General features: G+C 37.7%; 1 protein-coding gene across 1 annotated transcript in view; it reads left to right on the plus strand.

The window, feature by feature from the left end:
* Positions 1-27,396, plus strand: part of POLR3B (RNA polymerase III subunit B) — a 72,402-nt gene that overhangs the window by 17,746 nt on the left and 27,260 nt on the right. Inside the window, exons 11-20 of the mRNA XM_030959647.1 lie at positions 612-728; positions 1,220-1,354; positions 6,940-7,101; positions 10,761-10,961; positions 11,985-12,147; positions 14,104-14,257; positions 15,526-15,600; positions 16,370-16,468; positions 19,990-20,117; positions 26,914-27,123. Coding sequence (XP_030815507.1) covers positions 612-728; positions 1,220-1,354; positions 6,940-7,101; positions 10,761-10,961; positions 11,985-12,147; positions 14,104-14,257; positions 15,526-15,600; positions 16,370-16,468; positions 19,990-20,117; positions 26,914-27,123 — 1,444 coding nt within the window. The remainder of the gene's footprint in view (positions 1-611; positions 729-1,219; positions 1,355-6,939; positions 7,102-10,760; positions 10,962-11,984; positions 12,148-14,103; positions 14,258-15,525; positions 15,601-16,369; positions 16,469-19,989; positions 20,118-26,913; positions 27,124-27,396) is intronic.

Genomic DNA, 27,396 nt, shown 5'->3' on the forward strand with positions numbered 1-27,396 from the left:
GCTTCATGACTTCCAGGCAGAAACTTCCTGTGTGGGCTTGGATAGCTTCTTGACTCATCTAACTAGGAACTCTGCAGATTGATTGACAGCTGGTAGGAGAGTAAGAATTCAATGCAAGGCACTCCTGGAGACAGACATGAATGCTATACAGTAGCCTTTGGTAATATTAAACAGTGAGGATAAATGGTTTAATATCTGAATGAAATTTAGCAAGTAAACAAAAGAACTGAAGGTGAAAAGTCTAATTAAATAAACTGGATATCTTTGGTATTTATAGAATCCTTTTTTCTACATCTCTGCCATATCCTTTCTTTTAGTATCATAGTAATCATGAATTTCCACTTTCCATTCCAAATGTTACCAACCTGTGACAAACACATTGCATGCATAGTCAATTGTGTCAATTTTCAGGAATTTTTTTGTTAGTTAAGTTTTGGTTGTAAATTAGTATCATTTACATCTTTGTAATTTTGCAGTTTGTTTGATGTTACTATTTTTATCATCCATTGGTAGTGAGATTGCACTGTTTGAGGAATACACACATGACGTGTGTGTGTGTTTATATAGGTTGCAGTTCTGATATTAACTGAGGTTGATTCGTCACTTCACAGGCCTTGAAGTACATTGGAAACAAAGTACGAAGGCAAAGGATGTGGGGAGGCCCAAAGAAGACAAAGATGGAAGAAGCCCGAGAGCTGCTGGCATCAACCATTCTGACCCATGTGCTCGTATGTAACACTCTGGGAGTTTTTAAAACAGGAGCAAGCTTGTGTGGTTATTTATGGTGTAAGCTTTGTTGGCAGGGAAAAATGTCTTTGATGGCTTTGTAGCTGAGATAAAGTAAATCATCCTCAAAATAAAGGGGAAAACTTGTATTGAGTCAAAAGAAATCTTTGTGAAATGCTGTACCATTGAACTAATCAAACTATGCACTTTTTTCTACATAGCCAGACAGTATCAAAGTGTGAATTCAGGACTTTCATCTTTCATGTCCTATATCTTTATTCTGATTTACTTTCATTTGCTATCTGTTTCAAAATCACTAACATTTATTTTTTGCATTTTTAAAGAAAGTAAAGCGCTGAAATCCCTTTTTTAACTCAGTCAGCCCGGATTACCAGTGATTTAAATGGATGCATTTGTCTGAATAAGAACATAAGAACTAAGGAGCTGATCCTGAAGCATTGATATGTTTTTGTTTTGTTTATTTTTTTTTCAGGTGAAGGAATTCAATTTTCGTGCCAAGTGCATATATACAGCAGTGATGGTACGCAGAGTAATTTTGGCTCAAGGAGAAAATAAAGTAGATGACAGAGACTATTATGGAAATAAACGTTTGGAGCTGGCAGGGCAGGTGAGTTTTTTCTTCAGAGCCAAGTGTTTCAGGGTTTTGTTACTGTCTCCTCTTAAAAGATGCAGAATAAGGAATAAAGAGTATCCTGTCTTCTCAACGGAAGTGTTTTCCCTCTCATTTTATTTTTGTTGGCTTTTCTGTGTTGAGTCATAGATCTGCTTTCATGATTGAGGCTAATACATTGTATCTTCACTTTTGTATTGCCTCTTTATACCAGATGAAAGGCCAGAGCAGTGCAAATAGAGCATCAGTCCTAGTTTTGGCATAACACTGCTAGTGTCGAGAAGGCAGCAGTAAGAACCATTCCCCAGTGTTCCTCTCTTAAGCTGCTGGGTAAGGGAATAAACTGGGACAAAGGAGGTGCCTGCATGTCATGTCCAGGCTGTCCCATTGTGGAGAACCCAGCTTGTGTACCAGCTCAGAGAACAGCCACTGAAGCCTCCTGTAATTCGGTGCCCATAAGATTGCTCATTTGTTGTCAGCTGCCTCTCTGGCCTCTAGGGTGGCATGAATTAACAAAATATTCAAAGTTAACTTGTGCAGCTAATGGAAGTGGATTTTGTGGAGTTCTCTGCTTGAAGAATTTTGGCACGGGAGGCAGAAGCAGTATCCAAGGGCTGCATGGGAGGGAATGGTTTGAGGTGTCTGGCATCGTTGTTTTGCAGAGAGGGTGGCAGTTCACAGCTGTTGGCCAAACTGCGTTTTCCTAATGCTGGAGGAATTTGCCTGTCAGGTAAAGGAACTGCTTAGCTAATGTGTCATGGATTTTTCCTTACCATGTGTGCTTATTTGGTTAAACAGTTTATATTAGGATTGGACTTCTTTGCTGTGCTAAGTACTAATGAAAGTTGGAGTTTTAGTAGTTGGTATCACCTGTGGTTATTGATCATGCATCAGAAATTCAGATAAGTACACAAAATGCACTGATTTCTGGATTGCAGAAACTGCATCTCTGCTGCTCATGGCGTTTGTATTGGGATTTCTGTTTCTGCACACATAACAATATTTGTTCATTTTTGTTCCTATCCAGTGGAAATTCTCATTTTATTACACTTTTCAAGATTTCTGCTTGCATATTGTCTCCTACTCCTCCTTTCCACCCTGCCCTGGCCTGTATGCCCATATGCGAACACACATAGTGCAATTATTTTGGAGTAAAAACCCCATGCTTTGCTTCCTAGTTTTCTGAAGAAACTAAGATGGCACTCTTGAACACATTCAAAGCACAAATGCAATAAAAAAACTTTTTTAGGATAAGAAAATTCTTTCTTGAAATTAATGTCTTTACTGTTCATCAAATTTTTGCACCAGTGCTGAGGCAGAATATGTTTCTAAAGTGTAAGGAGTAGTAAATGGCCATTAGTGCAGCATTTCAGTGGAATAAATATTTTAAACTGTGGTGTGTTTCTTGGGTTTCTGCTGTAACCACTGTAGTTCAGTATGATTGTAATCAGTAAATTACTTGTTGTATTGTCATCAGATTGTTCTTATTTAACTGGATCGAAGGAGTAGTTTGTTTTTTCCTAATACTTCTAGAAGCAGAAAGTAGAACAGGTAAAGAATTTTCTACAAGCTGTAAGAAAAAGGCCTCTGCTCACACAGATGTTAACAACCAAAGTTGTTTTAAATTATGTGGGAAAAGGTTTTAAATGTATAGGATCATCACAACAAAGCCAATGCATAGTTTTCTCTATATCAAGAAGACCTGTTGGGGGTTGGGGAGGGTGTTAACACTTGATTAAGAATAGTTCCTTCTCTCTTGTGTATTTTAAATGCTCGTTTCAAGCTGAGTGGTTTAATTTCCCTCCGCTAATTTTTTTTGGTGAAATACTAATTTTGTTGGATTGCAGATTAAATAGAGTCGAGTTTTGACAGTTTCTAGATATTTGTGTTTCGCTAAAGTTTGTGTGGATAAAATGGCTGTTGGTGGTTTGTTTTGGTTTTGGTTTTGGTTTTTTTTTTTGCCAGCATGTTCCTGGAATAAAAATCCTGTTGATTTAAAATCTGAATAAATTATAAAAAAAGAAAAGATTCCCATGTGAAGAGAAAAACACAGCAGTCTAAACAGTGTAAAGACATAAATGGCATTGTGTTTATAAAAATGTGTGAAAAAAATAGCTGCTAATTTCACACCCCATGGGACAAGACAGTACGAAATGTGCTTTAGCTTTAGATAACAGAATTGTATCCACTAGCCAAGCTGGTTTACAGAGCTTTCTCTTAGTCTGTGTGCTGCTAGAGGCTCGGTAGGCCAGGTGCCAGCTGAGGTGTTAGCAAAGCCTACCGATTTCAGGCTTAATCTTTTCACCTACCTTTTCTCTTCCCTTAATGTGTTCATTATTTGCTAAGCATTACTCTGTTCTTTGTCCTCTTTTTTTTTTGTTTCTAATGCAGCTTGCTTTGTATGTGTGAGATATGGAACAGCACCAAAATCCGGCACCCTGGAAAGCAAGGGATTTCTACCCTGTGACAAAAGAATACTGCCTTGACTTCAGAGATTGTCTAATCCCAGCTGTTCTGATAATATAATTAAGGCTGCCTAATGTCTTTAATTTTGCAACCAGTTTGTGTGAAAGGGAGAATTTGGCACTCTAAAGGCTTAAATGCTAAATAGCAATCTCAAGACGCCTAATTAGAATTCTCTGACATTAAGCTAATTGCTGAAACTGTATTTCAGCAGCTTAACTTCTTTATTAATTTTTCTTAGGATTTTCAATGAAAATCAATTGGTGAGCTGTCGGTATTTTTTTTCCTTACACATAATTTGCTCTTTAGTGCTCCTCTCTGAAGAAGGCTGAAAGGCCCCGGACTAACTATGAAATCCATTGAATATTATCAGTGGCATTCCATCCTTTTTCTTTAATCTCTTGCTCTTGACCTAAATAATGTGGTTATTGTGAAATTCTTCTTTGCTAGATAGAGCTATTAGAGAGTCTGTGAGTGAAATTAGCAAAGTATGAGGCTTTCCAGACTGCCAAGTAGGAAGAAGTTGGTGTACTTGGGGTGTAACTGACTTTATTAGTTATAGAAGAGGAAGGGTGGTGTGGCTTTACAATCCCCATGACATATGGAATGGCAAGATTCGTGCAGTTTTTTGATCAAGAAATCAAATATGAAAACGTATTCTGAGTAATTTTTTCAAGTGTTTAGTTAAATGTTTCAATCCTGCTCATACCTGTTTAGATCAAATGTTTACTGTAGTTAATTTCAAGAGTTTAGTTCCTATTTAACAAGGCTATCAGCCATCTTAAAATGACACCTTTCCTCCTCTTACTTTTTCCCTACTTCTGAAACTCTTCCCTCATAACCTTATTTTTAGTAACTCCAGTGTATTATCCTTCCTAATACGATGCTTCATAAAAGCTTTTATTTCTGGTGGAAATCTAATTTAAATTAACTGTGATATCACAGGTGAGTTGCGGATGACTGGATTTCTTGTGACAGGGGTGAGAGAGTAACATTTTGCAACTGTTAATGGTATTACAAACTTCAGGAAGGAAAAGAGGCCCTACAGCACCTTCCTCTCATTCCAAGGTCAGGTCTAAAAAACCTGTCTGTCCAGAGTGGCAGTAGGATTCCACTTTTGTCATGGGGTTAAACATGCTGTGTGTGTTGTCACCAGCTTTACACTGTCATTTGCCAAATGCTTTGGTCAGCCTAGCTGGAGCATGTAGGTAGAGGAAAGGAAATGAAAGCTAGTGGCCCATCCTAGGGAGAGAAGAGTGAGTGTGGTTTACTTTCTTGTTTCCAGAAAGTAAGGAAAGGTGGGGACTATGTCTCATGGAGACAGGTAAAATACAGTTTAATTCTGCATATACAAAAATTGTATGGTACAAATTACTCCAGAATGTCCTAGCTTGTGATGGATGAACACGTAGCTTGTTCTGCACTGGGTGCTTTGTACACTGTGAACTACCATTCCTGGCACTGAGAGCAGCTGCATTTTTGGTTCTTCTGACACTTGGAGCTATTGTGGACTCAGGTCCTAGGACAGGAATGCCAGGCTTTAGAGTTTACACTGCTTGCTTGCAAAGCTAATTGTTGTGGGCACTTAAAATGTATCACGAGATGCAGATTTAAATGTTTTGGAAAACTATTGCTGTTGCAAGGAGAGGCTGAGCAAACTGCAGAAACAAAGCAGATTGGAGAGCAAAAATAGTCAGATCACAACTTTGGTAGCCTTTTCCTTTTATGGCTAGTTTAAGAAGTATTAATATACAGGAAATAATTGTGTTAAAATGCCACACTTTTGAAAGGTTCTGTTGCTGGGTTCATTTTAGATTGATTGATTGGGGTTTTTTTCCTATTCAGCTGAGATATGTAGCTTTACTGCCTAAACTGTATACTTTTTGGGTTGTTGATTTGTCTTTTTTAAGAGGGACATGTGAAGAGTATTGCACTTTCCAGATAGTAGCAGTTCTATAAAACAGCGACAGATGTTGACCATCCACAGGTGAACTCTCTGTGGGTGTAATTAGTTTTCCACAGATTGTGATTGGCAAAAAGTAGCAGGATAAAAGTCTGTATGAGTAAGGAAGCTGCTTATGAAACCTGAGATATGGATTAGAGTAAAAACCAGTCTTGCCTCCAAATTTTGTCTGTAATTCAGGGTTGTACATTTAGGGTATTAAATCTTTAAAAGAGTTTCTAACTTTAGGGAGGAAGTAAATCAGCTGGATTGTATTTGTCCTGGTTCAGGGCAAATTTTGGAGAGACCCCCCCAAAGGGGCTTCTCTAGGAAAGCAGATTCAATCGGCCCCTCCCCCCAACTGGTCCGGGAGAAAATACCTCCTTGGAGAAAAGTGGAAAAAACCTGTTTATTAAACAATAAAACCCCTTGCTGCTCCAAAAGAGATGACAAACTGAGGAAGTCCCCTCCCCAGGTTGCAGTTCAGCTCACTCAGGCTCTTATCAGTCCCTCGGGTGCTGGAAATGTTGCAGGCCAGGCCCAGCCCGGTGGGCCACAGGTGCCAGCTGCTGGTGCTCTTCTGGGTGTTCAGTCCAAAGCAGGTTTAAACAGGTCCAAAGAAAAGGGAAAAAGGAAAAAATCACAGTCCAGGGAACTTCTTTGCCTCAGCTAGGTAAACTAACTAAAAGCAAAGGAGAGCTCTGTCCTGCTGTCTGTCCATCCACAGACAACACAGTCCAGGAGCAGGAATGTGGAGGAGTGAGTGCAGTGTCTGAAAACAAACTGCACACTTCTTCTCTTCCCCCTTCACTAGGAACAAGTTGTAAAGGTGCAAAAGTTATTATTCAGCATAAACAGAACAAGACAACTGGGGATAAAAGTATCATATAGTCAACTTAGGACAGTAATGTAGCAGGATAGCATAGAGAAGTATGGCTGTGCTAAAATATTTTGAAGGAATGATTGAAGCAAAGCAAAAAGGGATACGTGCATAAACTTGGACCATTCTAGTTAATTTCTATTGAAAGTTCTCTAATACTGTAACGAGGCAAAAACTTGTGGTAAAACTATCATTTGTGAAACAGAAAAGTTACATTTTAACTGACAAGTAGTCTCTTTCCTCATTTTATAGACTTGAAGAAGTATAATTTTTCCCTTAACCATTTTGTATTTCCAGCTTCTTTCTCTTCTGTTTGAAGATTTGTTCAAAAAATTTAATTCTGAGCTGAAAAAGATTGCTGACCAGGTGATCCCCAAGCAGCGTGCAGCTCAGTTTGATGTCGTGAAGCACATGCGGCAGGACCAGATCTCCAATGGCATGGTTAATGCTATATCCACAGTAAGTACTTCTGTTCTCATTCTAGGATGCAGAGCTTTTCCACCATAATGAATGATGGAAATGTGTGCATTTGTTTTTGATGAATCTTCTGGTTTTGGTTTGAAAAGCAGATCTATTTAATGATTTTTATAGATTAAAATTGGAAAACTCTGTCAGGGGCAGGGCGTTTGGAATTCACTGAAGAATCAGTAATCATCAAGCATTTTTTATTTCAAATGGATGTTTTACTTTTTGAGAAGGAATGGTAGAAGCAGGCAAATTTATAATAGTGGTCATGGTTGTATTTATCCAGCTGACTCTTCTAGATTCTACTTGACTATGTAGTTTTTTATTATCTGGATTTAGCTGGGGTCAGGTTACATCATTTGTACAAAAGATTTTTGAAAAACAGCAGGAAAACATCATGAGCAGGAGGAAAAAAAAAATCCCCTCAACCTCAATTTTGAGGTCTTTGAGGGCAGTGCCTTTTTATTTTGAAGTTGATGAAATGAACAAATTTGCAGCATAGAAGTTTGTACTTCTCTGCTAATGGTACTGATCTATTTAACAGGGAAATCTGCTGCATGCCATAATATTAAAAAATCCTGATAATTACCCTTTAAATATTTGCCTTGGATTTTAGCCTGTTTCTGTCTTTTGCTGGAACAGATACTTTCCTTCATGCCAGTGGACAAGAACAATAATAGCTACTAACTTTGTCTTTCACCTCAGATATTTGCAAGAGCAATTTGTGAGATTGCTCCTGAAATCCAGCTAGTAGCTTGTAAAAGATTTTGAAATGCATGATTTTTAAGAGAAATTAGGTTAGACATAAGTATTTTAGGAGCTGGTAAAAATTGTGGAACCTAATTTTTAATCTTTGGTGCTCTTGAGAGGACTTTTCTGCCTAGTATGAAACAGGTTTTTCTTTGGTTCTTGTAAACAAATTAATTCCACATATTCCATCCAAAACCACCAACAGTCTGTAACTTACAAATCCCAGTGTTAAAGCTTATCACTGTTTAATTTTATGAGTGCCCCAAATGTAGTTAAATCTCCACAGTGCACATAACCAAAACAATTGACAGATTTGTTTCTCTAAATGCTAGTGCTTTCTTCTAGCTTGTGCCAGGTTTTCCATTTGGACTGACAGAGATAAATCTGCAAGTATTCAGCCCATATTCAGTAAAGTCTTGTTCTTCCTGTGTCTTTGGACGTTTTTTTTACTGCCACATAAGCAGTTAAACACCATCTGCTCTTAAGCATTGAAAAATAATTTCTCAGGAGCAATGCCCAGTGCACACCATTCAAGAGATTAAGCAAATACCATAAAAATGATTCTTGGAAATTACAATCTCCAATCTCACCAGAATGCTTCAATGATAGTCTCAAAGAGCATGAAATAACTGAGCAGATTCATAATTACACCAGTAGCATGCAAAAGAATTCATAGCCCTACTGCATCAGCTTTACAGTGGTGCTCAATGATGTTTGCTACAGGTCCTCTCCTTACCCTGGAAAACCCCAGAAGAGAAGGTAGGGCAGGCAGTAGTGCCACAAGCCTGATGGACATATCAGCATCTGAAGAATCACCTGATGCCACTGAGGGGGCAACTTCCCATTCATAAGAGTTCTCAACAGGATGTTCTCAGTGGGGGTGGTCTCACAACTGCCCTGGCCTCTTTTGATTTTCTTTTTTGTGGACAACTTTTGAAGGATCCACTCTGTCCCTTCCAAAGCCCAAAGAATATTTTGGATAATGTCTTCAGGCAGCAGTTTTACTTCCCCTTTTTCCCCAGCCTTTTTGATTTTAGACTCTTCTGGGCAGCAGAGGAGAAACCACATACTTATTTAGCCTACAGATGCAATACTTTCTAGTGTGAAGAAAAACTGCTGATTTATTGTATTCTTCCACTTACACTCCCATAACTCTCAGTCTTTACGGAATGAAATGGTCAGTGAGTGCACCATTCCCAAAGATGCTGAACAAATGAACAGGTTTCATTTGACTGACTTGCCATTGGTCATGATGTCTTCCCACTTGCTTTTACAAATTTGAAACTATTTGGTAGTCTCCAGTAGAAGACTGGAGACTATCAAAATAACAAAACCATTCATATGGATGGTGTTTTCTTCGGTTGATCACTGAATGGGATTGTGCTGTTAAAAGTGGAAATAAAAAAGCCAAGCAAATCACTCTCTAAAAGGGTTTTGGTGTAGTACAGCAAGGAAGCTTCAAGTTATTTGTTAACATTGGTGAGCTGAGTTTGCCAAAAAGGGTTCAAGAATTAGCAGAAGGAAGTCCTTGGGAAAATGTTATCTTTGGACTGAACATTAACATGATGCCTGCAGTAAATAGTATTTCAGACAGGAACTTGCTGTATCCACTGACTCAGGTGCTGAGAACTGGATATGGAGTAAATGTCACAAAGGCAAAACTTTTAACACCAAATTTCAAGATCGCAGTAGTGTGATGGTGGTCACAGGGGTCTTTGGATGAGGGAAGAGACGAGGATTTGACTCTATATTTCAGAAGGCTTGATTTATTATTTTATGATATATATTACATTAAAACTATACTAAAAGAATAAAAGAAAAGGTTCTCAGAAGGCTAGCTAAGCTAAGAATAGAATCAGCAAGAATCATAACAAAGGCAGCTGTCTCGGACTCTCTTCAAGACAGCTGTGCTGTGATTGGCCATTAATTATAAACATCCAAGATGGGCCAATCAAAGATCCACCTGTTGCATTCCACAGCAGCAGATAACCATTGTTTACATTTTGTCCCTGAGGCCTCTCAGCTTCTCAGGAGAAAAAAAATCCTAAGGAAAGGATTTTCATGAAAAGATGTCTGCGACACAGTAGAGTTTATTAAATCTTGCATGGAAGCATATTTGTGTCCTAGAACATGCTCTGAACTCCTCTGTTGTTGTGATTAAAACCACAAGTGAGAGTGCCTGTGACAGTCCTGAAACACAAAACCTCTGCGATGTTCATGTATCTTACATTTCATATTTGATGTAATCCAAACAGAAGTTGGGAGGACCTGCTCCTCACACACACAGACACACACACACACACACACACAGACACACACACACACTTCCCTGGGAAGACACATCAGTGAGTCTTTTTCCTCTGGATTCCAAAACAAAAGGCTTCAAAAAAGTACAGAGGGCTTTGATGTCAGACTTCTCTAGCATAAATGTCTGTGTTTCCTGCAAAAGTAACAAATCATGAAAAAGGCAAAACTGAAAGCTTGTGGGATCTATTGTGAAAGTGTTATATCACTCCAAAGACCTTTTCTCCTTTCTTAAATACTAAAAAAACCAAATCTATAAAACAAAAACCAAAATAATTTAATTTAGCTAAATTTGAGTATTAATTTACCTGTGATGGACAGGTGAAAAAGACTATTTGTGTGATGGAATATGTATAATAGCAAAAGTATCCTCTCATCTGAAAGAGCAGTCCTGTTGTTTCAGCTTCTCTTTAATACCTAATACAGATGTGCTATAACTAGGAGTTTGTAGGCAGATAGGTAGTTAGAAATTTGATTAATATAAACGGGCAGCATTTGTTTTGCAAAGCTCCTCAGATATCATTCTGTCTAAACTCTGGAGAAAGTCAAGACAAGGACAAACTGCACAATTTTTTTTTAACATTAATTTTATTCTACAGGGAAATTGGTCTCTAAAGAGATTCAAGATGGACCGCCAAGGCGTGACACAAGTCTTGTCCCGCTTGTCTTACATATCTGCTCTGGGAATGATGACCAGGATCTCTTCTCAGTTTGAAAAGACAAGGAAAGTGAGTGGTCCTCGATCGCTACAGCCATCTCAGTGGGGAATGCTCTGCCCTTCTGACACTCCTGAAGGAGAGGTGAGGAATTTCTATTTTGCTTTCTGTGTTTCTTGTCCTGACAAATGGAGACACTGTTTAATTTGAAGTAGGTGGTCCTCTATCAGAGGAATAATTCTGATGAAGAAGTATCTGCAGAGATAAATTATCCTCAGCCTGGTAGCACAACTTGCGTGACTTCTTACATCCTACCTGTTTACATCCGGGTCCTCCTTACTATAGTGTCTTTTTTTCTCCTGCATAGACTGTCTGGAAACAGTTCTGAAATCATTTCGCTTTATGAGAATGACATGAACAGGTCTCATTTTTGCAGTGGAACTACTTGTTCTCTTTTGGTGAGAGCAGAAAGAGAGGAGTCCTAAACTCCTCTCCCTTTGTTCTGTAATAAACATTCTGTTTTCAAGTTGCAGTATCAACCTGCAGGTTTCTGGAAACATGTACCCGTATTTCTTTAGCGGTCAGCTTGAGGAAGAAAACCATCTTTGTACATATTTCAGTCAAGGAATTGATTCCAGCAGTCTTGTTTTGTTTGGCTTTCCTTCTCTTTCTTTTTTTTTTCTGGATAGAAGATACTCTGGGGGGAGGAACTCTGAACTTTCTGAATAAGTAAATATAAGCTAGTCTTACTAGGCAGATGAAATAAAGTTACACTGTATAAGATACTTTTTCATTTAAAAATGTTAATGTTTGTGCTAGAACATACAGGATACGTGGAAAATTGATCAATGGACTGATCTTGCATTTCCATTATGCTGCTGAGTAGCTGAGGAGAGAAACATAGTGTGGTAACTTAAAATGTGTTTCAGTGCCTATATTTTTTATTAGCTTGTAAATGCTAAAACATTACATTTCAGTGTGATATAGAAAATTCTACCTTTTTTTTCCTCTATAATTTCACGGTAATTAATTTAATTTCCTTCACTTTGTCATCTTTTTGTTTTTGTCAATCATAAATACATTTTGGGGAGAAAAATGCAAGTATGGTATTAACACATAGAAAGAGAAGGGATAAAATTACTGGGTTTTGATTTTGTTTTTTCCTAGGCCTGTGGTTTGGTCAAAAACCTTGCCCTCATGACTCACATTACTACGGATATGGAAGATGGCCCAATTATTAAATTAGCCAGTAATCTTGGGGTTGAAGATGTCAACTTGCTCTGTGGTGAAGAACTTTCATACCCAAACGTGTTCCTGGTTTTTCTTAATGGTATGTTACTTTTCACCAATCTTGACTTTGATTTCTTGCTGATGGAGAGTTAGGCTTCAGAAACCTCCAGTAGTTCTTGGATCACAGTCAACAGCAGATGCTGCTTTCCACGTGCAAATAATTTCCTCTGTAAATATTTTGATAGGGTTGGGCAAAGTAGATGGGCCAGATGATCGCACTTAGTTTCATGAAGTTGTGTCTTCAGAACTCTGACTGCAGATGTGTAGAGCTGGGAAATAGAAGCTTTCTCAAATTTCAGCCCTGTTTTTAAGCCCACTTGCATAAATAGGCACAAAAATATGTACATTTAACTAGGGGTTTGTTTGTTTGTTTTTTAGATATTGGCCAAAGGAGGTTCCATTCATGAAGTAAAGAAAATAACTTTAATTTGTAATATGTAATATTGTAATAAATTCACAAATTCAGATCTTCCTTTACAGAAAGCATTTAGTTTTCTGTAATCTTTATATGTTTTATATATATTTGTGCATTTTAAAGAGCCTTTAAAAAAAGAGAGGAAACATCAGAATATTATTTTTGAAGTTTAGCAATGCCATTCTCTTTAAAAATACTTGTGAGGGGGCATCTTGCTTTGTGTGTGATGAGAAAAATTAGACCATGGAAAACAGGCCTGTCTTGTTAAAGGGATGTTTTGGTACATGTGCTTTGCATCTGCACATTCATATTTCTTTTACAACTGATCTTCTAGCATTTCTAAACCAATAGGTACTATGGTATCAGATTTCAAAATACTGACATTTAAAAACTGTAGCTGTGATTTCAAAACAGCCTTTTGTCAGTAGCATCCACTTCCAGGGACAAGTGTGTAATGTTTGTCACCATGAGTAAGTTCTCCATTTACCCTTGAATTAAACAGCGGTTGTTCTTCCACCCTGCCTTTTCCTGGTAACATAAAAGCAATACTTGATCAAACTATGTTCTTTTGCTCTGCTTTTCTCTAGCAGTGTGTTAAAGATAAGGTTCAGTGAAACCACATGAACTGTCTTCTGTCTTGTGGTCCAAAGGGGAATGTAGAGCCAAAAATATTAGACTCTTCCTTGACAAGCACAGTTTGGAGTACAGAGCAAGATAGTCGGTTCCCAGATGTAGATGAGCTAGTACTAAGTGGGACAAGTCAAGTTACTGTTCAATCCACTGATTTGGGGTTCCATAAAAAATTCAAACTTCTGGATAGCTGACTTGATCCTGATTTAAACTTATGACTTAAGAAGATAGATACTCTGTTAAGTACAAATTCTTTAAGCTGTGAAGACCCTTCTGTTGTGTTATAAACTCCCTAACCTATCATCCTTTGTCTTCTCCTTTAAAGTTTTTAAAATGTGAGCATAGATGTTTATTTTATATGATAAGATTACTTTGGTAAGGCAACTCTTTAAATGAATTTTACTCTCTTGTTTGTTCATTGTGCATCAGAATATTTAAGTATGAGCTGAAGTGCCCTGCTAAGATAGCTGAGTTGAGCTAAGTACCTAAAAGAGAAATTCTAGTGCTATTGTGAGTGATCAAATACATCATAATATCAGGACTTCAAAATTTCTGACAAGGCAGCAGGGCCGTTCCTTGGTCTGTTCTTGAAAACCTTGAATCCGTTTCAGTACAGATGAAATTGCAGGCTTGAGAGTTGTTATCTTGTGTACCAACTGATTAATGGGCACCTGAGCAAAAACATACTAGAAGAAAGCTGGAAGAACCACACCATTTGGTTTCTCAGGCTGTTTGGAAGCATGCAGGTAGATGACTTGTGAACTTCTGACAATTTTGAATTGAGAAGAAAAAAGAGCTGGTTCCTATTCATGTTAGAGAAGGGGGATTTTACAACAACTCATTATTTACAAGAAGCAGAAGTAATTCTGTGCATGCCACACATGATCAGAATTTGTAAATATTTTTGGATGTGCAAAGGATGCATCAGGTATTTATTCTCTCTCTAACCAGGTAACATCCTGGGTGTCATACGTGATCACCAGAAATTAGTCAACACCTTTCGGATCTTGCGTCGAGCAGGTTATATCAATGAATTTGTTTCCATCTCTACAAATCTCTCTGACAGATGTGTCTACATTTCCTCTGATGGAGGGAGATTGTGCAGGTAAACTTCTCATCAGAATTACCTCACTACTGAACTGACTATAATAAATTTCTATGCACTGGGCTAAGACTTTCACAGGAACAGATTTAAGCAAATTCAGTAAGACTTGAGCGTCTCTTTTCTCCTTAAATAAGCCCTCATTCAAAATAGGCAGAGGTTGGAAGAGACAGAATGGGTTAATGAATATATACATATTTTAGCATTGACTGGCTGTGTGCATATTCTGTGCTCACTTCAACAAAGCAGCAGTCACAACTGCTGGTGGCATTCAACTTTGTTCATTAATTGAATCTCAGAGCATGTTGAATGCAGTTTGAGGCATGTCAGAGGCTCCAAAACAGTAAATACACAAACTGTCAATTAATCATACCTGGTCAAGAGATCCTGAGTAGGGCCATATTCAGTGGCAGAGAAATCAGTTTTCCAGTCAGGGCTAATATGTGTCATTTGGGAGATGGCAGTAAAGCTGACCATTTTTAAAATAAAAGCAAGGGAAACCATGTGGGTTTGCAAGGCTTTACCAAGTTTGCTTTGTGGCACCCCTCACCCTGTAATTGTTCAGATATCTCCTATTAACCATTTAAAAGTGCTTATTAGTCTTCTAACAGTTATTTAGACTTCAGAGGGGGCTCCACAAGTATCTTGTAGCTATTTGCTGCTCTTTATCAAAGCAACTTGTCCAAATAGCAACAGCCCTTGACATTGCCTTCTTGCATGCCATCCTTTGTGTCGGTGTTTTTGTGTGGTAGGGAAGCCTTCAGAGATCCATGTGCTACTGAAATTTATCGATTCATCAGAGATTACCCACAGTAAATGCCTGTACTTTACAGCGTGTAGGCAATTGCAAAATGCAGCCTTACATGTGGACACTTGAGCACAAACTGTGAACTTAGTGTTCTGTAAAAACCACAGTACCAAATGCTGTTCTTAGCTTTGTAGTTTGGGAAATCTCAAATCTTTTAAAGCCGTCATCAAAATCTGTAGGTAAAGCTTACAAAATTTTAGTTGAATGATTTAAAGGGGAAAAATGGCTTTCACCTCAAAATTTAAGTCTTTATTTCTCTATTACACATTTTAAGTTATATCAAACTAAGGTCTGAATAGTTACAGATTTTATTTATGTGGTTTTATCAGTTAAAGGCCAATAAATTTTAAGAACAGTTTATTGAATAGGTTGTGCATAGACAGGGTTCATAGTGTAAGAATAAATTAAGTTACCTGCCTAAGTATTTGCTATGACCATCCTTTTTTTTTTTTTTACATTTCAGGCCTTACATAATTGTCAAGAAACAAAAACCTGCAGTTACAAACAAGCATATGGAAGAACTGGCTCAGGGCTACAGGTACACAATTCAAGTAGGCCATATTGATCTTCACCAAGTAAATACTGTGTGGAGATTCTTCAGTCAGTCAGTATTTCACAGTCTTGGGGTTAGCTAATTAGAGAAGTCTGCTCTCCTGTATAAATTCATAATCTTTGTACTGGAGGTTTTCTGTTTAAAGTCAAATTAGGGCTGGTGTTCTTACTTTGTTACTGCTGTGAGATTTGGTGAGTATACAGAATAAATACATCTCACAGCCTCATCTTGCTGCAAGTCGAAGGTTTGAGGCAGTCAAACCTTTCAGTCATCCTCCTGATTGAAAAATCAAACACCTCACAGGAGTATCCAACGTAACCACCCTAAACTGGGCACATTCAGAGTTTTTGAAAGTCATTGCAAATTCTTACTTAATATATTTTAAAAAAAACCGCACTAATACAGAGGCATTTAAATTTAGGTCTAATTAAATTCCACAAATCACAAAAATGTATGTGATCATCCTTATATTAACCTATATATACAGTGATGATGAGTACATATAGGAAGATTTTATGTAGTTGTTCAAGTAAGTAGCATTCATCTGCCAGACTGTGATGCAGTGAATGGGCAACAGGATTAATTAAAAAACTGTATTTTTCTTCCATATGTCATATGCACAGAACTCTACATGTAGAAGTATTTGTCTCATTTAGCTTTACATATTACATTCCTTTAATATATGTACTAAGTATTTTAAATTTGCAGAAATATAAGGTCAGTACTTCTAGTGTAATTTTTAATTTATCTGTAGGAATTTTGAAGACTTCTTGCATGAAGGCCTTGTCGAATATTTGGATGTGAATGAAGAAAATGACTGTAACATTGCCCTGTATGAAAATACAATCAATAAGTATGTATGCATTCAGTAACTGGTGCAGGAAAAACTTATAGGGTAACTCTCTGAAATGCGAACATATAAATAATGTTACTGTTTTCACATGTACACACTGCTCCCTTGATAATGGTTGAAACTACTCCAGGTGAAAGCTAAAGAGAGAAATCTGTCTGCACACATCCTAAACTATCCATGGGAAGTTATAAAAAGTGGTTCAGATTTTGAGAGAGCTGTTTCTGCTACTAACTCTCAAAAATATTAAATACTTGAAGGTATATCCTTTCTTTCTCTGGATGTGGCTCTTTGTTCTGCTCATTGGGCTGCTCATCATAAATAATCTTATCCAATAGGTATCCAGAAGGCAAATGGTTCCACATGTTATTTGATTATCTTAGCCTATCATGATTGTTTGGAAATTCCTTTTCTGGCCGTAAAGGGACCCTAGACACCCACCTTACATTAAGTGAAATTCTGGAATGAGACCTTCCCTTTGACTTTTGGGTGTACAATAGGTCCCAATAAAAATGTCAGCATCATTCTGTGTATTCTTTACCACACATCTTAGGACCAGTTTTGATATGTGATTTTAATTCCGAGAGATTTCCAGATCTGTTACGTTTTCCACATATTTGAAGCACCTCCTGCAATTTTTTTTACTCTTGTCTTCTGGCTGTGATTAAAGAGCCCACAGTAAAGGAAGGATTCTTTTAAATTTTTAAGTCCTCCTATCTTTTTAATGGTTTTAACTGTTTCTCTGACAATATCCTGTAACCTGAAGCCTGAATATGAAATGCTAGACGTTATCTCTGTGAATGTTTGATCAGTAGATTTATGCAGAAAATTCTTTTTCTAAATAATCTGTCCTGGTCAAGTACTCCTGCAAGCTAATAGAAATACATCATTGATTTCAGTGGAGCTGGGTGAGCTCTTCAATTATCTTTAACCTTTGCTAAATGTAGTGCATTAACTCTGCTAATTTAATTGCCTTGCTCCTACCCAGGATTTTGAAGACTTTATCACTTTAAGAGATTACTCTTGCATGCTCTTGACTGAGTTCTGTATACATGAGCAAAGAAGAGTGCACACAATTGCTGTCATTTGTGCCGAAATTAAATAGCTTCCACAAAGCACCAGAGCTGAAAATTTAAGTTACAGGACAACTGACTTAGAAAGGTTGATGGGAATATGTCACATGAAATCATTGTTTAGTCTAAAAGCGGAGGAGAAAGTGAACTTCCAGTGGACCAGTGTGAGGAAAGGACTCCTCAGCAACTCCCAGGAAGCTCAGAAGATTCTTGTATTATCCATCAATTGTTTTGAGTTTGGCTTCAACTCTAACAGTGGCTAACTGTGCCATAAGTATCTGAGCTTGCATCGTATGAGCACATTGCTCCTTGTGTTTGGTAATGATACTCCCTACATCCTGAATAGCTCAGTTGAGTACTCCCTTTCCCCAGATGACCATCCTGCATTTTAAATGGTGTGACCATGTTGGTACGGTTTGTTCTGGTGATGCCACTGATACAACCCACTATCTGAAGTATCCCAGTAGCATTCCTGCTTTTGTAATATAGGCTTCTTTTAGCTACAGTATCTTCTCTTTATCTTTCCAATCCAATTAGAGGGGTTTTCGTTGGAGTATTTGACTCTAATGCATTCCGTTTCTTCCTTACACATTTGTAACTCTGCTTTTTGAACTCATGAGGTTGCCTTTCCTTTCTTGGACCTGGTTCTGGCAGTGGCATTTTTGACCTGCAGAAATTGGACTGCCCTGTAAAGTCTGAACGTCTCCCATTAGCTCTCTGGAATACTTCATAAGGTAGTAGGATCATCTTTGGTTGAAATAGAATTGACCTCACTGAAGGAAGACATCTGTTGAATACCCTATATGCAAATGTTCATCTATTTCCATGCACTTGTATGCTCTGGAGAAATTTGCAAACTTCACTATCAGTAAGTGTCAAGCTTCTGGTTTTATTGTTTGAAAAGCGTCACCGGTTCTGTGAAGTTCTGCAGAATGGGGAAGCAGTCTCTGCTTCCAGTTTGCTTCTGGCTCTGGAAACCATTTTGCAATTACTTGACTGCAGTTTGGATTCTCCCATTAGTATTTTCTTATGATAGGCTTTAGATAACATAGCTACTTTTTATCAAGTGGAGAAAAAACAGTGGCTGTTCTCTGGCCAGCGGGTGATTTTTAGGTTGTTCAGGTGTATTTGTGATTTATAAAGATTTCTAGGACTGATAGGTAGTTTCATTGGCTTAATCCTCAGGATTTCCAGGTCTATTTTTTTCAGCTTTCAGATTTCATTATTCTTCCAGTAGTACATACATTGTTTATCTATGAAGTTACTGCTGCACTTGTCTTCAGTCTCTATGTGCTTGTGCGTAATTCCTTAGCCTTTTTTAGCTTATAGTGCTTGACTGTCTTCTGAGTGTTGCCATGATAAAGACTTCTCTGTCACTTCCTTGGCAAGATCCTGAAGTTAAGTAATCAAATTAATTTATTTAAATAATTAAAGTCTTCCGAAAGACTTCCAAGAGAAGTCAAACATTAAAGATGAGATTTTGAGAATGCATTGGGTCTAGATGTCTGGGAGAAGCAATGTATGCATAAACCCGAGGTCTCTAACAGATCCAGGACATGAAAGGTAGGCTTTGAATAGGTTTAGTTATAATCATCTGTATTTTGTAATTCCTCACTTGATAATTACTTATCTTGATTTAAATTCATGTCTGCTCCAGCCAAACTTTATTGTACACTTCATTCTTAGTTATTAGTCTCTCCACTTGTATCCCAATGCATGCTATGATTTGTCTTTGCTGAGCATGGACTTTCTCTTCTGAAGCTCATGCCAGATAGAAGAAATTGTCTCTCTGTCTTTACTCCTTTTCTCTGTCTTTTTACTCCTCATCAGTACTGTCTTTTTACAACGTAATCACTTCCAAAATATTTGCAGAGCTTTTCAAATAGTGTTGTATTATATCATGTACCTATGGCAGTGAATCTGGTTTGGAGACAGATGTTTTCTTCTTAACTGATATAGCTGAGCTTGGAGAACTAAAACAGTTTTTTTAATACCTGAATCTGTTGTGCTTTTCCTTCTTCCATCTCCCCAGTGGATTTCTGGATCTCTGAGATTAGTAATTTGATGCAGAGGGCTTACTCTCATTACACGAGAAGACATTCCTTTGGCATTTTGGGTCTTACTGTATAAACTGATGTTTTATTGTTTTACCGAGCTCCCTCAGGTTGTCATTATCTGGAGGCTTTTCCTCCATTATGGAATTTCATAAATCCTGATTTATTTCTCCTTCATTTCTTTTCATGTGGAAACACTTATAACCAAAAGAAAGTTGTTGGGTTTTTGTAATAAAAATAAAAATCCTGTAGTGAATCTGTGTTTTGAGGTCCTACTGACTTACATTCTCCTGAACAGAATTTAATTTGAAGTGTTATGAGATACTGCTAAATTAAATGAATTCTACTGAAGTTGTTTGTTCACAAGCCTGCCATAATTGGTACTCTTTCTTTTAAGAGATACAACTCATTTGGAGATAGAGCCTTTCACGCTTCTGGGTGTCTGTGCTGGGCTGATTCCATATCCTCACCACAACCAGTCCCCAAGAAACACTTACCAGTGTGCCATGGGGAAACAAGCCATGGGTAAGACTTCACTTTTTATTTGTCTTTGAAGTGTTACGTATTTTTGAAGCTATGTAGCAAAAGTGACAAACAAAAATTCTTTTTTTCCTGATTCACATAAAAGCTTTGCTGGGAAAAGTAAAAGAGCACCTCTTTAGCTTTGAGAAAAAAAAGAGTTTACCTCTGAAACTCGGAAAGATTAATGTGAGAAAAGTACCAATTAGTTTTACTTAATGAAGACTATATCTGCAATTCTTAACACTTAAAAGAAAATTTTAATAAACTGGGACACTTTCGTGTTTTCTATTGCGTTTTATTGGAAATTATCATGACCATATCTGCAGGATTGGCAGAGTGGGGTTTTCTTCTCTTTATGCGGCAATGTGCTGGGGGTTTCCAGACAAGAAAAGAGTTAAAAATTGTTCTCACAAAGAGAGACAGAGCACAGATTGAGGAGCATTTCTTTGACTGGTTGAGTAAGTGTCCTAAAAATAAATATATCAATAGTTAACATTGACATCAGAGAATAAGAAGACTCAAGTGTGAAAGAGTTCTTAAAATTTGAACACTTTCCACAGCCATAGTTTAGATATTTTTGCTTTTGCTGTTTTGGATGAAGAGGGCGTGCCCTGAAACAAAATTAATTTTCTGATTATTTATTATTTAATTTGACAGTGTCATATCTGGTCATTAAAACCCAGTTGTTTTGTAAATTTGCTGCTGGAGGTAATTAACAGCAGTTAAGTTCTTATCCTTTCTTTAATACTCAGTGAAATGAGCATTACAGTGTCCAAGTCTATGGCCTGTGATCAAGGCAGAGGAGCCTGAGCAGTCATACATCAATTCAGACAGCTGCATTCAGACTGGTGCTCTACAGGCTGGTTTCGTGGCTTGTATTGATGGCTTGCTTGCAAGTTGGGAGCTACAGTAGCACAACTCTGTTTCATGAAGAAACTCCACTTCCGTTAGGTTTACTAGACCATGTATTTTGTGCTGCGTGTTCAAAGCTTAAACACTACATCTTTTGTGAGACTTCTCCAGCAGAATTAATAGCGAAGTAACTGCCTTATGCTGAAACATCATGTTGAGCACATGAAAACTGAAAATAGCAAGATGCATGTTCTGTATTTAAATTTGAAAAAAAAGGTGGGTGGGTGGAAAGAGGAGCAATGCAATCCTTTTTCCTTACAGTTCTCCCCCATCCCATTATCTTTCCCCCACCCCTGAGTCTCTATTTTATGACTATTAGTCTCAGAAGGTTTGGTAAGTTACCACACACAGTTAAGCAGGATCAGTGTGTACAGAAAGCCAATTCAGTATCTGTGGAGTTCTTTTGTAGTTTTCTGTGTGAAGGTTTTTTTCCCCGTTTTGTTTTGAGTGTCATTTGCAATTCATTGTCTGTGTTTTCTGAGGTTGGTGTATTCAGCTGCTTTGACCCTAGGTCTTGCACATTTAGCTCCTTGGATACAATCCTCTGACGTTCCTGCTGACGCTAGGAACACAAAAGCCATTGAATATCTTGAGCAATAAAAAAGCCTTTGTTTCAGTTTATTATGACAAAACACCTGACTCAAAGAATAAGCAGCTAGATAAAAGTAAATTTTAAAAGTTGGCGGATTACTTGAGCTTTATTTTGCTCTGTCTGAAGTACCTGCAAACACCGGAAGCTTTTTGTAATAACTGCTTTAAAAAGCCACCATAAGTGGCAATATGTAGGGGCAGAGATGATTTTTCTCTACCCTTACTGATCAGATGAGACCTAGAGGGTATTCCTGAAACACTGCACATACTTTTTTCTGTTTATTTTTGTGAAGAGATGTGATGTAGTGTAGCTCCAAACCCCAACCTTTAAGTTACCATCCACCTTTATTGCTTTCTTTCTCCATAATGAAACTGCAGAGCAGCTCCTCATCCAACACTGCTATGGGGAAAGTCTCATGTCCAAGTCCTCTGTGTCACTCCTTGACTGTCAAAACCTGGAGCAGGGAAGGGAGCCCAGGGTTCAGGCTGGGAAAGGAGAGCCTTGTACTTGTCAACCCGGACCCACCCCCTCTGATAACATCACAGGGCTGTGCCAGCAGCTTTGGACAGTCTTTTCTTTTTTAAATCTCTTTTTAAAGCAACATCAAGCTAAGGAAAGGTGTGAAAGCACAAGTAAGTGGAGAGTGGACATCAGATGAATGAGGTCTGTAATACAGTGTCCCTGACAAGTATTAGGTCCTGAAATAGTAATGTTTATTCTGGAGAGCATTATATGTCCTGAAATCTCCCTTCAGGGGTAGATGAGTCATCTTGTTGGAGGACTGAGCTGCACTTAATGACCAAACTGGATTTCAGTAAAATTAAATTGAAATAAAACCCCTCACTTTTGGTATAGATTATTTACCATATGTCGCAGGTTAAACTGTAAGACTGAGAGGCAGTTAGGTAGTAAATACTACAGCAGCTGCAAAGACCTCAGTTGAATGTTGACATTTCGGTGCAAGGTTAACAGTTGTAGCTTAAAATCTCAGAAGTACTTAAGATGAAAATACAAGAGTCTATACTGTTTGCATTTAATGTGTTGGTAAAATAATGCTTCAGAGGATCAAAGGCTTCTACAGTTAAGAAATAGTTCTAAACTGGACTTTTTAATTCCATTAAGACATAAAAACCTAGTCAGTTTTACACATTGTACATCTGTGACTGTCTAAAAGCCTAATTTGAAGAATGAAAAAATACAGTTTTCCTGCCAGTAATCCCCCATATTGCACATGCGCTGCTGTGTAAGTGATGGTGTGGGTACACAAAGCAAGCTGTACATTCACAGCGCAACTGTGCCCTGCAGCTTCAACCCACATGACATAACACAAGTCTTGACTAAGAAAAGGAGGATTTGGGTATTGATTATTACTGTAACCTCTGAAAGAAAAGGAAGTATTTGAGGGGACAGACATAGCTGGGTGAGAGCTTTGTTGTAGAAGCTTATAATGAAGCAAAAACTTTAATATTACCAAAAAAGCCTGTTACTGTATCATGTACTTTCTGCTTTGCTTCTGTGAAGTAGCAAAGCCCTTTATATACTGTTCTGCCTTGTACTGTAGCCAGCTGAATGTGTTAAAATTGAGTTCAGAAGATAAATATGCTTCAAGGAACTCAGTGCTGGGGGTTTTTGACAGTTATGAAAGTTCTTTGGTGAACTGAGAGCCAGAGTCCTCCCAAATTTTGTACAGATAGCATAGGAGCACAGAATCTAAACAAACCTCAAAGCAAAACCAGCTGTTGCTGGTCATCACATCTGGATCTAGGAGCACTGTGGCCTCAGTTCTGTTCTGCCACTGCTCTTTGAGGATTGTTTGTGCTCTACGACACAAGCTCATTTTGACACCTCTCCTCTCCTTGGTAGTAGGCACAGAAGTGCTGATGCAGAAATGAGCTTCCCCCCCCCCAACACACATTTTACCCGTAATCTTTTTAACTCACTCCTTAATCTTTCTACTGTGAAAAGAATATTTCTAACACTCAACATCCAGATCACCTAATGCATGTACTGTGACAATCTGTCTGAGTGGGGTCAGAGTGCCCTCTGCAAGGTTTATCACTGCATTTAAAAATATACATCTTCCTCTCTTGCTTTGTGTTCATATAAAAGGACAGAAACATGGAAAATCCATGGTGAATACAGGGGAAATACAGAATTACAGCAGTTCTTTTCTTGACATGTGCAGTAATAGCCCTTTTGGCTCAAATAGATTGATTTCTGTATCCTTGTTAATTTTGATTGTACAGTTTAACGTTGTTGGAAGTGATACACCAGAGAATTGGATTAATGCTTATTTTAGCTGGCTGTTTGTTCTGGTGAGTTCTCAAAACTTTCAGCATCAGAATAGCAATGCCTCATTTATGCTAAATATCAGTAGAAAGTGTTTTTGTAGTGATTATTTCACACTAAAGGATACTCAAATGACACTTAAAAAGAAAAAAAAACTGTCAGGAAATTGAAAAAAAAAGGAAAGAATGCACACATGCATTCACAACATATCAAGTACCGAGAAAAGCAAGAAAATAATCTTTGTTGTATCCAGGTCAACCTTGTGTATTTTGCTTTAACCAGGGCTAATTACCAATGAAAAAAATTGGTTCTTGCTGGTGGGATAATTATAAATGTGAGTCATTGTGAGCAGGGTTTGTTATGGTGAACCTTAATTATACTTTACTTTTGCTTGGTTGTTTGGCTGGAGCAAACAAGGGCTCTGTTCTTTCAGAGAGAGAGCAGAAATAAAGCTAGTGACTTCCTTCATTTCAGCACCCACACAGAGGGCTCATCCCAGTACCCCAGTCCTCTGAAGAGAGCTGCTGCTTTATTTTAAATAAGCAGATTGTGGTTTCAGGCTGTGGTTTGTTAGCCCAGATTAGAGAAAGGATTATTTGTATAACCATTAAATCTCAGCAATTAGGAATAATATTGCTGATATATGCCATGTTTTTTGGCTGATTTATTTCATTTGTACTCTGGCGTCATTCTCTAACCAGTTTCTTTCCTGCTAGGATATCTGTCATTGATATATATGTATATGTTTTCTATTTGATACAGCATTCAAATTAAGAGCAGCCTGAATATGGTTTATTATTGAGGCTCAGAATCTCAGTAATATCAGTTGCTTCTGGCTCCCAGACAGTAGCAGTTCTGTTAGGCTTATCTGAACCGCTGATAAAATTGCCAGTTTTGAAATACGTGAAACACCTGAAGAGAAATAATTTGTGCTACCTGAAATATGTTAAAGTGTCATCTGAAATCTTTGATATATAGGGACTTCCACAGATTGTTACTGGAGTGTAAAGGACACCCTTAAAGTGTAAAACATAGGATGAAGTCTGGACCACCAGTTTTATCTTAGCATCCTTAACGGGTGAACCATAGCAGGTGTAGCGTATAAGCATATCAGAGGAGAAAAAAAATGCAAGCAGTTTGAAAGATAAGTTTGGCATGACTTTCTCTTGGAAAGATTTCTCTCAGCATCAGGAAAATCTACCTATCTGTGAAACATTTAAGCTGAGCTTCACTGCAACCTACCCTGAAAACATACAAATTCTAGATGCAGAGGGGAATAATGGTCTAAACCTCTTAAGTTTGTAATTTGGAAGTATATTTTCTGATCTGTATACTGGGAAAATCAGGGGAGTTGAGTCAAAAGTACAATGGGAACAATGTCTAAGTGAAATCTCAGGGTATTTCAGAAATACTGGGGGCTTGCAGGGTGGGACTGCGGAAGTCTTCAGTCTTGAGGAATCCAGGCCTTACCAGCTTGTGTCTTACTGGAGACAAAAAATACTGTTCGAAGAGGATTTGTTTCCTTATACAGGAAAAGACAGAAAAACAGCTGCTTTAAAGCAAGAGACAAGCCTGTCAACTCTACCAGATTTTTCTTGTAATTTGAAAATTCTGTGCCTGTGTCATTGAATCTACTTTCTAGAACCTGAGAAAGTCCAGGCCAGCTGTAACAGTTAATTTTCAGACAGTAGCTGTTGAGCTATCTCTCTCTTCCTGTCCTTGGGAAGAGTAGACCTGTTGTGGTTTAGGAAAGTAAGCCTAGTGCCAAGCACAGGATAGGTCTTAGGAAATGCCTCGTTTTAGAGTTTGGTTTTCTAGACACTTCATATAAATAGGAGTTGCAAGTAGATGCGTGTAAAATGTGAAGCTGACCTCCCCAGTGAGCAAGTTTGTGTTCAGATGTGCTTCTTGGCCATGTGAAATCTTCCTTGTGCACGGACTGCTTTGACCTTTCCAAGAATGCAGCCAGGCTCTGAAACTGCAGGACAAAATGGAAAGGTTTTGAAAGACTTACATCCTAAGGACAAAGTACTGCAGAATGTTTAACACTTAAAACTTTAAAATGTTAACTTTTCAGACTGTAATTTCTTAACTGCTTAGAGACATAGCAGAGTCCTGGTACAGCAAACTCCAATAATATATGATTGCCTTAACTTTTGTTCTGCTACACAACGGTTTATGTTTCCCTGCTGGGTCTTAATTATTTTTTCCTCAGATTTCAGAAGACACTTTGGCATTCTGATGGGACAGGGCCAAAAATTTCAGTCTCAAGCTGGGAGGTCTTTACAAAGGGTTGAATTCTGAACTGTAAATTTAAAATTAATTTCATGTAGAAAGACAAATGCAGAAGTGGACTTCTACTGTAGTCTTTCTATCAGTGATGCTTCTAATTCTAGAAAGTAAATCACTTTTGGCTGCTGCTAGCAGTATGCTTCGTTTATACTTTGTCCCATTCTAACACGGGCTGCTGTTGAACTAATTATTGCCCAAAAAAGGAAGGAAATATGTTGTTGAAGATGAAGAGCTTGATCCACAGTTTCTCTTGAACTCAGTGATAGTCTTTCTGTTAGTTGTCATGAAATTTTGGATCAGGTCTCTGAAACACCAGTTGAACTCCACAAAAAAACCCAAACCCAGTGGCTATAAGAACAATAAAAGCAAACGCTTCATACTTGCAGGATTCAGTGTTGTAATTAGAAAAAATCATCTTATCTGTATTTATTCAAGTGGCTTTTATTTATTTTGTTGTTCTTCTTTTTCTATTGATGCTTAGGTTTTTTCTGTTCAAGAGAAAATTAATAATGCTTTCTGGGAGCTTAAATTAAGAAACTACTTATATATTAGTAATAGAAAATTCTTTTGGTTTGAATTATTATTTTTCCCCTTCTTTTCTTGAAGAATTTCTGTGTGATTTTAGTTAATTGGCATTTTGGTAACTTTTTAGCCAAAACATTCCTAGAAAACTCACTAATGTTCACTGCTTTTTTTTTTTTCTTTTACATGCAGGTACTATTGGATATAATCAAAGAAACAGGATAGATACTCTGATGTATCTCCTCGCCTATCCACAAAAGCCAATGGTAAAAACAAAAACAATAGAACTGATAGATTTTGAGAAACTCCCTGCTGGACAGAATGCCACAGTTGCTGTGATGAGCTACAGTGGCTACGATATTGAAGATGCTCTTGTCTTAAATAAAGCCTCTTTGGACAGAGGTAAAGATCCATCAACTCTTCCCCCCTTCTCCAATGTATGTTCCAAAATATATTCTAATATACTTGTTTTCTCGTAATGTTATCCTGTAGTAAATTTTATTGCAGTTATGAGCATTAGATCTTCAGTTAAGAAATTGAATTCCCAAACTGTTTTGAATGCTTTTGTTGGTTTTCTGTATGATTAGTGATTGTTACTCCAGGCAGACAACAGTGTGGTGAAGATGCCAACATGCATATAAAATTCTGAATCTGGATATTATAAGAAAAAATGGC

The sequence above is a fragment of the Camarhynchus parvulus genome, chromosome 1A (assembly GCF_901933205.1).
Source record: "Camarhynchus parvulus chromosome 1A, STF_HiC, whole genome shotgun sequence".
Taxonomy (NCBI): domain Eukaryota; kingdom Metazoa; phylum Chordata; class Aves; order Passeriformes; family Thraupidae; genus Camarhynchus; species Camarhynchus parvulus.